Source organism: Budorcas taxicolor, chromosome 3, assembly GCF_023091745.1.
Source record: "Budorcas taxicolor isolate Tak-1 chromosome 3, Takin1.1, whole genome shotgun sequence".
Taxonomy (NCBI): domain Eukaryota; kingdom Metazoa; phylum Chordata; class Mammalia; order Artiodactyla; family Bovidae; genus Budorcas; species Budorcas taxicolor.
This window is the reverse complement of record NC_068912.1, coordinates 84,305,538-84,323,267: the sequence shown is the minus strand read 5'-3', so window position 1 is coordinate 84,323,267 and position 17,730 is coordinate 84,305,538. Positions and strand designations below refer to the sequence as shown.

Sequence of the window (17,730 nt, the reverse complement as noted above, 5' to 3'; positions counted from 1 at the left end):
TCCCTTGGAATTTCTTGCCCCTTTCTCTCTTCTCTCTTCATCTCTCCCTCGCTGTCTTCCACCCCCACCTCCTTGTCCCCCAACCATAAATCCACACATATAGACACAGTGAAGGCACTGGTTCTGGGCAAAGTTTCTTTGAAATCATGTCACTGACAAGACTTCTGGGTACTGCTTGCACTGTAAATCCTATGACCAGATAAATCCCAATCAGGTCTTTCTAGTTGAGCTTAATATAATGTTGATTTTATGTTTAGATTCATTCTTCATTTTTTTGTTTTCAGAGTAGAATAAAAAGCCCGTATTGGGCTTGTATCTCCGTTTTATGTGGAATGCTGTCTTCTATCACACACACGCACACACTTTGCTCTTTTAAATATGAAGCTCGCATTTAAGCTTTAATGCAGGGATGTCAACCTCCCCGATGGACAGAACCATAAAGCATGTTAGAGTTAAGTGAATTACTGTAGCATGGAACTGTAGCTTTAACAATGTTTATGTAGTATCAGCTTATCGTCCATGTAGGCAAAGCGGGGTGAGCACTGATACTCGAAATGGGAAGGCACAGTCCTGTTGATGTGGCTGCAGTATGACGCAGAGTCGCCCATTTCATGCCACGTCCTTTGTATTGTTGAAACAAGTGGATTCAATCACTCACATGAATGGATGGCCTTTTAAAATGTGTATTTCCACGGTAAATTTTACATTTGCCGTTTCTTAGTATTAAGTAGCAGTTACTTCCCCTCCACCCCAAACGATTCATTTTTCCTAGGTACAAAACACGTGTGAGGAACACCAGAATGGACAGGTTGTAATACAGCAGTAAGGGGCCTATGAGGCAAATATTGTGAAAGGAAGTAAATGATTTGACCTCTGAAAAATAATGCATATGGGAGCAGAAGAGTGCAATGAAAAGCACACGGGCTGTGGGGTCACGCAGGATAGAATTCAGACGCTGCCCGGCCACTCAGGATCTGCGCAAGCTTGTGCCAGTCCCTTGGCCTCTGCTGGCCTCTGTTTCCCCACCTGTACAAAACTTTAAGGTGTGAATAGGAGGAGGAAGTGAAATGCCATATGGAAAGGGCCATGTATGTGGTTAGTATGTTACCAAACGTTAGCTGTCTGAGAGTCCCCCCATCCCCATATCTTCTGCTGTCTTTTTATGTGGTTCTCGTGAAAGGATTCTCACTTCTCTCATTCCTCATTCCTCAACTCCAGCTTTCTCTTTTATCTGTTTCTGTGAGTCCAGAAGGTGTGTGTATTTCTCCTCACTGAGAGGAGTCTTATGGAAGTCTTCCAGGAGCCCCTGGAAGAGATGGGGCCTCAGGGACATGAGCCAGCCCAGTCACACCATCCCATCACTCTTGTTTGGTTGGAAGAACAGGCGAGTCTCCCTAGTGGGGCCAGTGAACCCCCTGCCATGATGACTAGCCCACAGCCGTGGTGACAACTTCACTTTGACTTGTCTTCATTCAGGCATGGCTCCTGCTAAGGGATAAGCACCATTGTTATTTACACAAGTCAAATCAGCAAATAATTTTTGAGAATGTACCATCTGCCAAGCACTGTGCTAGGCCCTAGTGAACAAACCAAACAAGCCTGTCCTGCCCCTCAGCCTGAAAGACCAGAAGAACAAACAGTTGTTACTCAGATGAGATTCATGAATTAAAGAAATGGCTAATATAGCAAGGTATTAAAAGTATTTGTGGGCATTTGGATTTATGTGTGTCAGTTTGTGTGGGTCCATTGTATTGGTGTACATATGTATTTAGGAAACCTTAGTATCCCTGAGGGATATCTGTAGATCTTCCCGAATCCTCTAATTCCTGAATACCGTAATAAGCATTGTTGAACTGTTGCATACCCAGTAATGCATCAGTCCCCGACCTTCTTGGTACCAGGGGCCAGTTTCATGGAAGACAGTTTTTTCACAGACTGGGATATAGGAGATGGTTTCAGGATGATTCAAGTGCATTACATTTATTGTGCATTTTATTTCTATTATTACTACATCAGCTCCACCTCAGACCATCAGGCATTAGATCCCAGAGGTTGGGGACTCCTGCAATAATGAACAGAAGACATGTTAATAAGTACTCTTTCAAGTGATATATTCTTACAAGTGAAAGAACCCAACCAGATTGCTTAATCACCTCTCCATTCTCCCCAAAAGAAAATAATGGATTGGTTCATGTAACAGAAAAGTCTGAGGGTTTGTGGCTTCAGGTAGAACTGGATCCAGATGCTCAGGCAATACCTTCAGAAATCCATCTTTTTATCATTCTCAGATCATCTGTCCTCTGTGTGAACTTCATTCTCAGGCTGAATCTCCTCAGATCATGGCACTGATGATATGAGCAGTTCCAAGCTTAATTCCTACCTTGTAACAGTCCCAAGGGAAAAGAAGATCTAGAGAAGCCCAACTCCTTCCTGATGCTCCGAGTGGCCTAGTGTGGGTCATTTGCTCACTTTTAAAATAATCTTTATGTTTAAAAGATAGTGATCTGATTCCCTGGTGGCTCAGGCGGGAAAGAATCTGCCTGCAATGTAGGAGACCTGAGTTTGATCCCTGGCTCAGGAAGATCCTCTGGAGAAGGGAATGGCTACCCACTCTCATATTCTTGGCTGGAGAATCCCATGGACAGAGGAGCCTGGGGTTGCTATAGTCCATAGGGGTCACAAAGAATCAGATTAACTCAGTGACTAACACTTTAAAAGATAATGGGGGAGGCAGCTGGCATGGCAGACAGTGGTCTCACAGGGGTTACAGTGTTGGTGACCCTGGTGCGCAAGCCAGGCAGTGGCAGCATCTACTTTCAGACCCCACCCCTGCCCCAGAGCTGCAGATGAGGCTTAAGGGAGGTGCCAAGGGAAGGTCATGGTCAGGTCTGACCTCAAGGAGCTACGGAAGCACTTCAACCTGAGGAGTGGATCCTGGAGCAGTTCCCTGGCCTCTATGGCTGCCAGGAAGAGGGGATCCTGAAGCTGGAGATTGATGTGAATGAACTCCTGGACGTGGAGAGTGATGGGACCCAGCTGCCAGGGTCAAGAAGCTGCTGGTTGATTGTTACAAGCCCACTGAGGCCTCTGTCTCTGGCCTGCTGGAAAATATCTGGGGCATGCAGAAGCACACCCTGGAAAAAGACAGTCCTCCCACAAGACAGCCACTTCCCCCCAGTCTTATAGCAGCAGCAATACTGGGCGCCTTGTGCCGTGAGCAGGACTCCCCTGTGCCTCCGGCCCAGAGGGCTCTTCCCTGATGTTAAAAATAAAGGTAATAAGTTTCTCATTGGTGTGGCCTGGGTTCTACGCTGACCCACAGAGCCTGGGGGGGAGGGTGAAGTCAATGGCATAGACTGAAGTGGAGGGAAGGCTGTTACCCAAATATACCTTCGAGCTTTGTTTCCAGAAGAACAGGTGAAGGACTGCTGGGCCGGCAAAGCTGATAGCTGCCCAGTCCAGATTAGAGCACAGCTGTCCTGTGCCCAGGGCAGCAGAGTCGGCTCTCCCACCAGCCCAGTGACTTCATGTTGCAGGTGGGGCTTGAAGAGCACAGATCAAACCTCAGTCTTAGGAGAGTGACAGTCCATGCCGGGGAACTCCAGGTTCATGGGAACAGTTGAGAACAGTTCAACTCTTTTTTACAAATTATTTATTTATTCACTTGCCTGTGCTGTGTCTTAGTTGTGGTAGGCAGGATCTTAAGTTGTGGTATGCGGGATGTAGTTCCCTGACCAGGAAGAGAACCCAGGCCCCCTGCCCTGGGAGCATGGAGTCTTACCACTGGACCACCAGGGAGGTCCTAAGGACCGTTCAACTCTTGATTCCCGATGGCCTTGTGCTGCCACATGGCACTGCGTGATCCTGAGTCCTTTCAGTATATCTTAACTTCGGACACGACTAAAGCGATTTAGCAGCAGCAGCAGCAGCAGCAACTTATCCTAAGAACACAACTGTAAGGGTAATAAATAGCCCAGAGTCCAGCACACTGTCTGGGATACAGCAGATGCTCAACACATACTTTTTAAAGGTGTGAGCCCACTGTGTACTAGGCACCTACGTACACTAATTCTGATTCTCAGAAAAATCTCTTAAATTAGTGCTATTTTATCCAATTTTACAGACAAGGATATGCAAGTTTGAAAATGTTACATAACTTTTCCTAGACTCACATAGGGAGTGAATGATTTCAAAACCCCAAATAGTCGAGCTCTAAAAAGCACACAGACATAGGATTTCCATTTTGCAGCACAAAAAACTAACGTGCTTAGGAGGTTGACACAGAGGTAGTTGATACTCAGCTTGGAGTAAACTTTGGTACCCTGACTTCAAACACTGGCCCAATGCATCTCATACTTCTCCTTGTGTGAAATTTATCAGCAGTAGGAATAAATCCCTAAATCCTATAGGGTGAATTCAGGAGGGTGCTTTGACACCTGTGCTTTAGTAATCATGTTACTCAGACATAGGGCCTTGAACTTCAGTGTATACCTATCAGTTGGGTGGGGGTAGTGGGAAGAGAGACCATGAATCAGTCATTGCTTTGTTTGTTGTGGGGTTTGTTTGTATTGGTCTTGCACTTTTTTATTTTAACTGTCAGCAAAGACTTGCCAACAGCACAGGTCCCAGCACTCGATAGGCCTCCCATAGGCTAGAGAACCTCCATGGAGCTTAGCGTTTCAAATCCCAGGTCATTTGAGTGTTAACTCTCTGTTAGCCTATGTGATCATCCAATCTATGGTGGTTATTTTTCCCTTAAATGTTTTGATGTATCTCTTCTTCATCTTTAGTCTTATAGTATATCTTGCATGTTACATAGAAGCTCAAGTTCCCTTCATGGAACTGCATCTTGTCAACTTTGCTTATTAAACAGTCCCCCTTCATGTCTCCAATAATCACAGCTGTTGTGTGGTGTTTGCAGGCATTTCACATTAGCCGTCATGGTGGCTTAGTTGATTCATGCATAAATATGGTCTATTCAGAGAAGAGGCCCTATCAGTACCAAAAGGCTAGGGCTCTATCTCACAGAAAGAGCTTGAACTAGTGTATTCACTTAGGGGTTTTTTTTAATTGCAATATAGTTGATTTATAATGTCGTGTTAGTTTCATGTTGGTTTCATTTCAGTTATGTATTTGTACATGTATATGTGTATATATATTTTCTTTTTCGTATTCCTTTCCCTTAAAGGTTATTACACAGTTCTGAGTGTAGTTCCCTGTGCTGTGCAGTAGATCCTTGCTGGTTATCTACTACTTCTCTGACTCTTATGTTTGACTTGACATGATATACACATGGATGGGGCTTCCCCAGTACCACATAGGTAAAGAATCTGACTGCAAAGCAGGAAACGCAGGTTCGATCCCTAGGTATGAAACATCCCCTGGAGAAGGGAATGGCAACCCACTCTGGTATTCTTACTTAGAGGATCTCATGGGCAGAGGAGCCTGGTGGGCTACAGTCCACTGGGTCTCAAAGAGTCGGACAGAACTGAAGCAACTTAGCATGTATGCATGCACATACACATGGATGTGGGAAACCAGCACATACCCAAGGCATGTTAATTAATAGTGAAAAGGGTCAATCAAAGAGTGACAATGGCTAGTTAGTGGGAATACAGAAGGCAAGCAGTTTGCTTTGGAAGCCTTCCAAAAGATGAGGCGTCAGCGGGAAGTCTAGCTAGGACAAGGACCAGGTTTGGTAGGCAGTGGGTAGGAGGGACAGAGATTATCTGGTGCTCAGCTCACAGACAGAGCATTGTCGGTGTTTGGAGAGTGAACAGGAATTATGTGGGTCTACACAAAGAGTCGGACACGACTGAGCGACTGAACTGACTGACTGACTGACCCCAGGGGCCATTAGACTATGGCCCAGCAGTTGAATCTAGCCCTCTGCTTGTTTCTTAAAAGAAAATGTTATCGGAACATTTTATGGCTATGCTCATTTATTTATGTGATATCTATGGCTGCTCCTGCATTGAGTAATTACAGCAAAAACCATGAGGCCTGCAAAGCCTAAACTATGTCCTCTCTGGCCTTTACAGAAAATGTTTGCCAACCCCTAGTCTAGACTATAAACCAGGGCCTTTGAGAAAGAAAGGTCTTTAAGTAGCAAAAATTGATCTAAATTAAAATTTTAAAAGATCTTTTTCACCCCTCGCTGTATTTTTTAATTTATTTTTCCAAGATATTGGAATTTGATCTCTATCCTGAACTTCTATCTTAACTCAAATAGAATAGAATATATCAGTTATCTTGGAAGTCTACTGTAACAAAAAGTTACTTTGTTTGGTAGCAATAACATAAAAATACTGGTGTTTTGCAAGTCATCATGAAATATCATATATTTCTCTCATTTGATATACCCACGTTCTTTCACACGTATTCAGTGATGTTAAAGATGTGTTTTGAAAACCTTGGTTTGAGTCAAACGTTTGTTATTTAGAAAAAATTCCACCTCCTAAAGGCTTGAAAACCATTGCCAGTTCCTTGTTCCTTGTGTCTCTGTTAAAATAAATCCCAGAACTCCAAACTTCTAAACTTTCGTGAATGGCAGGTCTGACTCACAAATGATGTATAAATTATAGCTATGGACCAGTAAGATTTCTCAGCTTTACGTAGGCTATCATGGTGTTACATATTGTGGTTTTGAATTTCTAAAGAAGCAAACTCCATAGTAGTTGACAGCCCAAACAATTCAAGTTCCATTTGCCCTTATGGAATGCTTTTTTTTAAGTGTGTGTGTGTGTGTTTTTTTTTTTTTCTTCTACTTTCTGCTCCTTTTAGAAATGTGCCTTATTAAAATCTTTACTTTTAAATATGAGTAGTCAGGATTTCTTAATGCCACCTTATACTTTGTGGAAATGGTTATTTTTGTCTAAATAACATCTTAATGCTGAAGACAGATGAGTAGCTTTTTCTTGTAATGGTGCTAACAGAGAGAAGCAGTTTGGAATTTCACCTGTTGCCACTGACAGTGTCAGTTAATTGTAAGACTGAAGTTTCCCAAATGCCAGGCCTTGGGAGTGGTCATTCACTCTATGAGCGAAGAAGACTGTGTAACGCCATCTGACAAGCACGCTGCACCTGAAGGAGGATTTGATTTTATTGTTTGCATTGCTCTCCTAACAGCTTATCTTTGGAGCCTCCCATAGAAGATAGACTAGGACCTAAGGGTTGGTGCCGGAAAGCAAAAACTAATATGAAATAAATCTAATTCTCTGTCCAACCCGTGAGAGTCTGCAGTCGTTCCTGGACGAGAAATTAAGTCAATGTCAAGCCTAAACAGAAGAATATATTTCAATCATGAATTCTTGGTTTGAGAAAAATGTAGGAGGGTTATTAGAACTTTTAAAGGTTCTGGTTGGGCAAAACTACTGGCAGTGGTAAAGAGAGGTGATTTTCTTTTGTCTCTTTTTTTTCTAAGACTTAGAATGAATTAGAATGAAATACAAGATACCAAATCCATGTGGCCATGACTCCCTGGCCATCTTTGAGCTGGAAAAATTGTCTATAAAGTCTCTTCCCTGTAGTGGACTCTCAGACCAAGAATCAGTTGTTGGACCTTAGAAATCTCTCGGCATACACAGTAATACAGTAATGACTTTGACCTTCTCTTCCCCAGTCTTAATCAATTATGGCTTAAAGGAGGAAGAATACTTTTAAGTTAAATATATATATATATATATAATATACAATATACAACATTTAATTTTAAACTTTTCCTCTTTCAAACTAAAACCAAAGAGTCTTTTAAATAATTGGGGCCACAGTGGGGTGGAGGTGGGGGGCGGTGCACAGACAAGTAAACCAACCTGCCTGACCTGCTCTCTTGTTTTTAAGTATCCAGTAATATGATCATTTTGCAATAAATAACTGAGCCTACACCTCTGGGAAATTCTGGGTCTCTGCTTCTTTAATTGTGGCTACTTTGTTCAGATGTGTAGGCAGTGCCATTCCAGCCAAAGAAACCAGATCAAATTTCCTTCCTTCCCATCTTATTTGTATTCTTAATGAAAAGCCCAAGCAGTTGTTTGAAACAAGGCTGGCCTCTGGTTAAAGTTTAAACTAGTAGTGAGATCCATCTCAAACGGAGTGTTTGTGACACTTTTTGCTGCTCCTGGCCTAGGGTACTAAGAGTATTAGACCCCAGAAGCAGCCAATTTTGTAGTGCCTTTTAATACACAAAATTGTATTAACATCAACATGGATACAGATGGATGCATTGCAATAAACTGTAACCACTTGAGAAAAGCCTTTATTGACTCTCAAGTAAATAATGCACATTTTAAAGGATCTAAATATGCATTTACATAATGTGCTATAATTTTTTATTGTGTCAACTACTCACACACACACATCCATAAGAGATGTTTTTCTCCGTCAAAAATTTGGACTCATACCATTATTTTGTGCATTGCATTAGCACCATGCCAGAGTCACAATGGTAGTTTCTCTTTTCTAGGGCCTGAGCTGACCATCTCAAACTACACTTAGTCAGTTTTGCTGATTGAATAATTTGTTGGTTAATTTAACCCCAGTGACACTTTCTAAAATAATTTGTGACCACTTGTTCGAAAACTTAGGCACACTAAAAACACCTAATCCAAGATAAGAGAGAAATGAAATAGAAAAGAAGGAAAACCAGATTTATACATGGCTGGAATCTTAAATCTGAGCTTTAGAGCAATGGAAAAACCCAATGCAGTCTCATTGTTCAGGAAAAGAATGCTACTAGAAGGTTATCCGGAGAAATCACATGTATTTAATATTCTCCCTCATGGCTCATGTGGTAAAGAATCCACCTGCAATGCTGGAGACACGGGTTCAGACCCTGGATCAGGGAGATCCCCTTGAGAAGGGCATGGCAACCTACTCCAGTATGCTTGCCTGGAGAATTCCATGGACAGAGGAGCCCAGTGCGCTACAGTCCATGGGGTCGCAAAGAGTCAGACATGACTAAGCGACTAACATACACACACACACACGTACACGGAATATATTTTGTGATGTGTGTAACACAACTGTTTTCTGTTGGAAGAAATGAAAGCACGGGATCTTGAATGATTTATATCCTATTCCAGTGAACTAGTGGGAAGCAGACATCCAAGGCATGAGAAAGTAGGGGTTGTGAAGAATGACCCTTTGAAATGCAGATTCAGCAGTCATCTAGTTTGAATCTACAGGCTAAATGATTTCCTGGTATTAATTAAGAGTTAATTGATTATTATAAATCAACCATTATAGAGTGAACTCCACACAGTACCATGTGTTTTCAGGTTTGTGTTACAATAAACTATATGACACAAGGAAAAGAGGAATAATTTTTTTTAGTAAAATGTAACAAGCTTTCTTGAAGAGATCTCTAGTCTTTCCCATTCTGTTCCTTTCCTCTATTTCTTTGCATTGATCACTGAGGAAGGCTTTCTTATTTCTCCTTGCTATTCTTTGTAACTCTACATTCAGATACTTGTATCTTTCCTTTTCTCCTTTGTTTTTCACTTCTCTTCTTTTCACAGCTATTTGTAAGGCCTCCCCAGACAGCCATTTTGCTGTTTTGCATTTCTTTTCCATGGAGACGATCTTGATCCCTGTCCCCTGTACAATGTCACGAACCTCCGTCCACAGTTCATCAGGCACTCTATCTATCAGATCTAGGCCCTTAAATCTATTTCTCACTTTCACTGTGTAATCATAAGGGATTTGATTTAGGTCATACCTGAATGGTCTAGCGGTTTTCCCTACTTTCTTCAATTTAAGTCTGAATTTGGTAATAAGGACTTCATGATCTGAGCCACAGTCAGCTCCCAGTCTTGTTTTTGCTGACTGTATAGAGCTTCTCCATCTTTGGCTGCAAAGAATATAATCAATCTGATTTTGGTGTTGGCCATCTGGTGATGTCCATGTGTAGAGTCTTCTCTTGTGTTATTGGAAGAGGGTGTTTGCTATGACCAGTGCGTTCTCTTGGCAAAACTCTATTAGCCTTCACCCTGCTTCATTCCGCATTCCAAGGCCAAATTTGCCTGTTACTCCAGGTGTTTCTTGACTTCCTACTTTTGCATTCCAGTCCCCTGTAATGAAAAGGACATCTTTTTTGGGTGTTAGTTCTAAAAGGTCTTGTAGGTCTTCACAGAACCATTCAACTTCAGCTTCTTCAGCGTTACTGGTTGGGGCATAGACTTGGATTACTGTGATACTGAATGGTTTGCCTTGGAAACGAACAGAGATCATTCTGTCATTTTAGAGATTGCATCCAAGTACTGCATTTTGGACTCTCTTGTTGACCATGATGGCTACTCCATTTCTTCTAAGGGATTCCTGCCCGCAGTAGTAGACATAATGATCATCTGAGTTAAATTCACCCATTCCAGTCCATTTTAGTTTGCTGATTCCTAGAATGTTGATGTTCACTCTTGCCATCTCCTGTTTGACCACTTCCAATTTGCCTTGATTCATGGACCTGACATTCCAGGTTCCTATGCAATATTGCTGTTTACAGCATCGGACCTTGCTTCTATCACCAGTCACATCCACAAGTGGGTATTGTTTTTGCTTTGGCTCCATCCCTTCATTCTTTCTGGAGTTATTTCTCCACTGATCTCCAGTAGCATATTGGGCACCTACCAACCCCGGGAGTTCCCCTTTCAGTATCCTATCATTTTGCCTTTTCATGCTGTTCATGGTTCTCAAGGCAAGAATACTAAAGTGGTTTGCCATTCCCTTCTCCAGTGGACCACATTCTGTCAGACCTCCACCATGACCCGTCCATCTTGGGTGGCCCCACATGGCATGACTTAGTTTCATTGAGTTAGACAAGGCTGTGGTCCGTGTGATCAGATTGGCTAGTTTTCTGTGATTATGGTTTCAGGGTGTCTGCGCTCTGATGCCTTTCACAACACCTACCATCTTATTTGGGTTTCTCTTACCTTGGATGTGGGGTATCTCTTCACGGCTGCTCCAGCAAAGCACAGCCACTGCTCCTTACCTTGGACGAGGGGTATCTCCTCACCGCTGCCCCTCCTGACCTGGAACTTGGAGTAGCTCCTCTTGGCCCTCCTGCGCCCACGCAGCCACTGTTCCTTGGACATGGGGTTGCTCCTCTTGGCCCCCACCCCTGACCTTGGGTGTGGGTAGCTCCTCCCGGCCGCCGCCTCTGACCTCGGGTGTGGGGTAGCTCCTCCCGGCCGCTGCCCCTGACCTTGGGTGAGGGGAAGCTCCTCTCGGCCAAGCTTCCCTGCGCTTCTGCGCAGTCCGTCACAGCCAGCGGACCAAAATGGTATGGTATGGACCTAACAGAAGCAGAAGATATTAAGAAGAGGTGGCAAGAATGCACGGAAGAACTGTACAAAAAAGATCTTCACGACCAAGATAATCACGGTGGTGTGATCACTCATGTAGAGCCAGACATCCTGAAATGTGAAGTCAAGTGGGCCTTAGAAAGCATCACTATGAACAAAGCTAGTGGAGGTGATGGAATTCCAGTTGAGCTATTTCAAATCCTGAAGGATGATGCTGTGAAAGTGCTGCACTCAATATGTCAGCAATTTGGAAAACTCAGAAGTGGCCACAGGACTGGAAAAGGTCAGTTTTCATTCCATTCCCAAAGAAAGGCAATGCCAAAGAATGCTCAAACTACTGCACAATTGCACTCATCTCACACGCTAATAAAGTAATGTCCCAAATTCTCCAAGCCAGGCTTCAGCAATACGTGAACCGTGAACTTCCTGATGTTCAAGCTGGTTTTAGAAAAGGCAGAGGAACCAGAGATCAAATTGCCAACATCCGCTGGACCATGGAAAAAGGAAGAGAGTTCCAGAAAAACATCTATTTCTGCTTTATTGACTATGCCAAAGTCTTTGACTGTGCGGATCACAATCAACTGTGGAAAATTCTGGGAGAGATGGGAATACCAGAACAGCTGACCTGCCTCTTGAGAAACCTATATGCAGGTCAGGAAGCAACAGTTAGAACTGGACATGGAACAACAGACTGGTTCCAAATAGGAAAAGGAGTGCGTCAAGGCTGTATATTGTCACCTTGCTTATTTAACTTATATGCAGAGTACATCATGAGAAACGCTGGGCTGGAAGAAGCACAAGCTGGAGACGTGATTGCCGGGAGAAATACCGATAACCTCAGATATGCAGATGACACAACCCTTATGGCAAAAAGTGAAGAAGAACTAAAAAGCCTCTTGATGAAAATGAAAGAGGAGAGTGAAAAAGTTGGCTTAAAGCTCCACATTCAGAAAACGAAGATCATGGCATCCAGTCCCATCACTTCATGGCAAATAGATGGGGAAACAGTGGAAATAGTGACAGACTTTATTTTTTTGGGCTCCAAAATCACTGCAGATGGTAATTGCAGCCATGAAATTAAAGGACGCTTACTCCTTGGAAGGAAAGCTATGACCAACCTAGATAGCATATTAAAAAGCAGAGACATTACTTTGTCAACAAAGGTCTGTCTAGTCAAGGCTATGGTTTTTCCAGTAGTCATGTATGGATGTGAGAGTTGGACTGTGAAGAAAGCTGAGTGCTGAGGAATTGATGCTTTTGAACTGTGGTGTTGGAGAAGACTCCTGAGAGTCCCTTGGACTGCAAGATCTAACCAGTCCATCCTAAAGGAGATCAGCCCTGGGATTTCTTTGGAAGGAATGATGCTAAAGCTGAAACTCCAGTACTTTGGCCACCTCATGCGAAGAGTTGACTCATTGGAAAAGACTCTGATGCTGGGAGGGATTGGGGGCAGGAGGAGAAGCGGATGAGAGGATGAGATGACTGGATGGCATCATTAACTCAATGGACATGAGTTTGAGTGAACTCCAGGAGTTGGTGATGGACAGAGGGGCCTGGCTTGCTGCAGTTCATGTTGTCACAAAGAGTCAGACAAGACTGAGCAAATGAACTGAACTGAAGAAAGAAACTAAGGTCTACATTTTAGTTGTTAATGATTTTCTTTTACATATTTATCAAGAACAACAGCAACAGAAAGGGCAAGGGTGTTGATTAAACAATTAAGGGAGGAATTTCATGGTCCCGTTAAAATATTTCCTCTATTAGGTTTCTTTAACTTTTATCTGTCCAGTCTTTGCTCAAGTAAATTTTTCCCTTGGACAACATTCTCTGCTGGCCACAACAATTTCATAATCTCACAACCATTCATCACTTTCCACTTGAGCACCTGAAGCATTGCCACTTTATTATTAAGGTCTGCTTCCTGTAGGCTCTTGACAATGGAGGTGCCACCTTTGTGTTTGTTATGCTGCAAAAGTTGAGTGTATCATTTCATTGTGCTCAGTACATTCCCAGCCTCATTTGGGAAATGCCACATTCCATCTCTAACTAGAAACTATTTGGTCAAATACAGGCCACTGGGTGAAAGTTTCTTTCTACCAGCAAAGACGAGCATACCATATTAGATGAAAAAATTCCTTGGGTTCTTTAAAGCTTTTTGCATCGTAAGAGATGGCTAAAGTCATTTAACTTTCTAGCTGCAGATTTTAACTCACAGATTATATAATGGATTTCAAGGTTTGTCATCCAGTGTGTTAAGTCCTGGGCTTCCCAGATGGTGCTAATGGTAAAGAACCTGCCTGCCAATGCAGGAGACATAAGAGAACACAGGTTTGATCCCTGAGTTGGGAAGATCCCCTGGAGTAGAACATGGCAACCCACTCCAGTATTCTTGCCTGGAAAATCCCATGGACCGAGGAACCTGGCAGGCTACAGTCCATAGGATTCCAAAGAGTTAGACATGACTGAAATGACTGAGCCCACATTAAGTCCTACGTTTTACCAGTTTTTCTATAAGCTCCATGAGTTTTTGCTGGGAAAAATTTTCTAAGTTTATATTTATTTGTATGGCCACTTTATTAATTTCTGTACCACTGATATATCTGATCATTCATTGTACCATCAGCAGATATTTACTGAGTTCCAGACACTGTTCTGGGGATGACAGTGAATCTATTAAATGGATGGAGAAACTATTTACTAAGATGGTGAAGAGAGAAGAGCCAATACAATTGGTTTTATTCAAGATGCCCTCAATTATAGGACTGAAAACAACTTTGTGTCATCTCAGTGTTGTATCCCAAGCCCGTAGTAAGAGCCTAGGAATATTTTTGGATAGATTAAAGGTTGCATGAATGAAGGAATCTTATCAAGTCATCTGCATGGTGTGGACTGGACTGTTGCTCCCATTCTAAACTCCTGTTTCTACTCTTGAAAAACTGCAGATGCCACTCAAAACCTCAGAGTTCTTACCACTCCCAATTATTAGTCAGAAAATGCCCCAGTCCTACAGATACAGTAGAGAACAAAGAACCCATGTCCAGGGATCAGTAGAGATGCATCCTTTTTTGACAGTCCTCAGACTTACTGATCAAATGGTGGTAGAAAGTGTGGCCAGTCTTGCTTAATTGCTGTTCAGTTTTATTGAGTCATTCTCAATGTTAGGAAAGTCTTACTTTCCAAATATTTGGGTATTCATTTGTTTCCTCTTTGCAGGAGCTCCTTGAGTTTAAAGATTTAAACTGCAAAAAGTAAGGAAAAATAAATGCTCTCATCTGCTTCTACTTGGGAGATGTCTCTCTGGTCCTCTTTGGGAGATGAGAGCTGCCATGTTGGTGTTATTTGGTGTGTGTCTTCAGCCCTTCCCACGTGCTCTTCTTATCCTCCAGCAGGCTTTACCAGTCACCCTTCCACGTCAAGAGCAGAAGTCTTCCAAGGCAGAATTATTAAGCACTTCACATACAGTTTTTTAGCCTAATACAATATTCTTCCTATATCAGTGAAACTCAATATATAGGTTCAGATATAAGGGAGTGATAGTTGTCTGAGTCTTTCATCAGTTTGTATGAGCAGAGGGCTAGCAATTTAGCAGGGGTCACTGCCTATCTCCTCTGCCTGGGTGTTTCCCTGCTCTAACTAACATCAATGCTTTTCAGAGTTTGGCTTTGAAACCTTGCGTATAAAGTGAGGCACCCAAATTGCCTGGGTTCATTAAGTGATCATTTACTACAGACTTCAAAAAAATTTCATCCTGAATTAGTCCCTAGAAATTTCCTTGAAAGGGTGTATAAGAGCTTTAACAATGAATTATTGTCTATGGAATGCTCAGCATGAAAGGGGATCCATATGTGCAAACCAGAATTTGTCATATGTAATGTCAGTTAAATCAGGGCTAATCTACCAAATACATTTTTTATTGCCTGCTTCATTAAAAAGGCTCTTAAGGTAATGAATAATCTTCAGCTTCACCAAGGATTATTAATGCCTTTATAACTCATGTCCACTGAAAATAGAAGGACAGCTTGAAACTCTACCCGAATCTAACCTCCATGTTTGTCTTAGAGCTTTAAGGAAGAAAATCTATCAGACCTCTCTAGTATTAAATGCTGTCACACGAGCAGTTACTGTGAATTGAGGCAGGAGAAGACATTTTAAGAGGAAGTTGAATCTGGTTTAAATGCTGTGGCAAAGCAAGTCTTTCTCTGTTAACTCTGATGTTTTGTTTTCCTACAGCAAGTCCACACGCGACACCATCGACTCTTCATTTTCCGACGTCACCCATCATCCAGCAGCCCGGGCCTTACTTCTCTCACCCAGCCATCCGCTATCACCCTCAGGAGACGCTGAAAGAGTTTGTCCAACTTGTCTGCCCTGATGCTGGTCAGCAGGCTGGACAGGTGGGGTTCCTCAATGTAAGGAAAATTCTTTTTTTTTCTCAATTTCTTTAGAAATATTAACCAAATGTAAAAATAACAAGGGGAGACCTTATGACCCTGTGATGTGGTGCTCCAATGTTGTGCTGACTGACTACAGGCAAATGTCATATTTATTCTAGATTGTGGGAAAGTTAACTTACTCTAAGAGGGATTGGCCGGGATTTAAAAACAGTGTTTGAGTTAACTTCGCAACTGTCAAGTTTATGGATATAAATCATCTTAAGGGTGAACTGTATAACCTTCTAAGGTCTATAGGCAGATAATTCCACCTCCTGCACACTAACCCAAGGGCTCACACAGTTAACAAAATAGAAAGACCAAATAATTTTAAATAATGATTTTGAGTGGTAGGGAGAGGTAGGGAGAGGAGGGGGCACAGATGTTTCAGATCAGCTAAGTTGATATTTTTTAAAAATAGTCTTCTAACACTTTACATCAAGTTGACCAATACTTGAACTCAAGATGCTCGAAGTAGTTTATTATAGTTTGCTATTTCTGTAAGTAGTTATCTTTCCCACTTATCTTTGTATAAAGCTAAACAGTCTAGATAGATTTGAATGAATTTTAACTTTTTTCTCAAATAAGCTAAATCACAAACTGAAACAATATTCCTAATGTAAAAGTGATTTTTTTTTAAACTTTTTATTTTGTATTGGGACATAGCCGATTAACAATGTTATGATAGTTTCAGGTGAACAGCGAAGGGACTCAGCCATTCTCCATCAGACTCCCCTCCCGTTTTTTAAAAATCACAAATTTTGTTTCAAATGTAGAACCAAATGTTTACAATGGATAGCTATATCCCAAGGCCAATAATAATAAATTGGAAATAATGAACAGCGTAAAGCCAAATGTAATTTTCCCTTTATCCTAATAACTGCACATGAAGCCACAGATGAACCATAATTATGATTGCCTAATCTAGAATATTTTATCACACCATTCTATCACTGATTTCCTTGCTTGAAGAAATACCTGATTCTGCATATCTGAGACAGAAAAGGCAGCTTTGACTAATGTCTGGTGATGTGTTAGCAGATACATTTCTGTCTAGACAACAAATCAATATGGAGCCTTTTTTCTTTTTGCTTGTGTATTCATTTGCTTGGCTTATTCTAAAGCATTCACTTATGGACTTTTAGCCCACTCAGAAATAACACACAGGCAAGTTGGTTGGCAAGAAAGCACAACATTCTGACTGTCAGATGAGATTGTCTTTGAGGAACAATACTAAATATATAAGTGAATGTTGATGAGGGAGTGAGACTTCCTCTGCAGAATTATTAAGCTTAAACTTAAAAGCCTAGGACAGCAGCATCTCCTTCAACTGAATTTTGATTCAGGACTAGAGCTGAAATAGGAGATGTTATTGCTGAGTGAACGATGTCACTGAAGACCGGAGGCAGAAAGGCCACTTGGGAAGCCATGAAAAGACTGAAGTGATCACCAGCATCAAGCATCTGACTTTCAGATTTCTAACTTCTTTTTTAATAGTCCTGACATCATCCTATATAACTGTCAAATGCCCAGTTTTGCATTTTGATCAAAATTTTATAGGGTTTAAGGCAGGTCTCTTCATGGGACTATGTCGAAAAACTTGAAAATAAATGGATTTTATTGCTTTCTTCAGAAGGAAACTTTTCTTTTGTTAAAGAGCTGTTACTTGGTTGTTCAAACATCAGGCAGCCAAATAAATATGACTCTTATGGCATATGCTTATATAATTTAAATCAAAATTAGAAGTGATATTTTTCCTTAGCAGAATTTTGACAGCTGAATTCTAAAGTTTCTGTGCCTGATGTTATACAATATGTGAAAGAAATTTTTTATGTTCACTTAACATATTTATTAAATGTTATATAATATCAACTTTGAAGAGTGAAAATAAAATATTTTTTTAATCTCAAATGCATATTTAGGAAACTTCATTATATCTATATAAATAGGCATGATGGAATAATTCCGCATTCTATAAAATACTTATAAATTAAATTAATATCTAA

The 17,730-nt window shown here is 41.5% G+C and overlaps 1 protein-coding gene across 4 annotated transcripts in view; it reads left to right on the top strand.

The window, feature by feature from the left end:
- Positions 1 to 17,730, top strand: part of NFIA (nuclear factor I A) — a 394,800-nt gene that overhangs the window by 321,028 nt on the left and 56,042 nt on the right. For 3 of the 4 annotated variants that reach the window (XM_052636594.1, XM_052636593.1, XM_052636592.1), the window contains exon 8: positions 15,525 to 15,703. In XM_052636594.1, coding sequence (XP_052492554.1) covers positions 15,525 to 15,703 — 179 coding nt within the window. The remainder of the gene's footprint in view (positions 1 to 15,524; positions 15,704 to 17,730) is intronic. The other variant, XM_052636595.1, reaches the window with a different exon arrangement.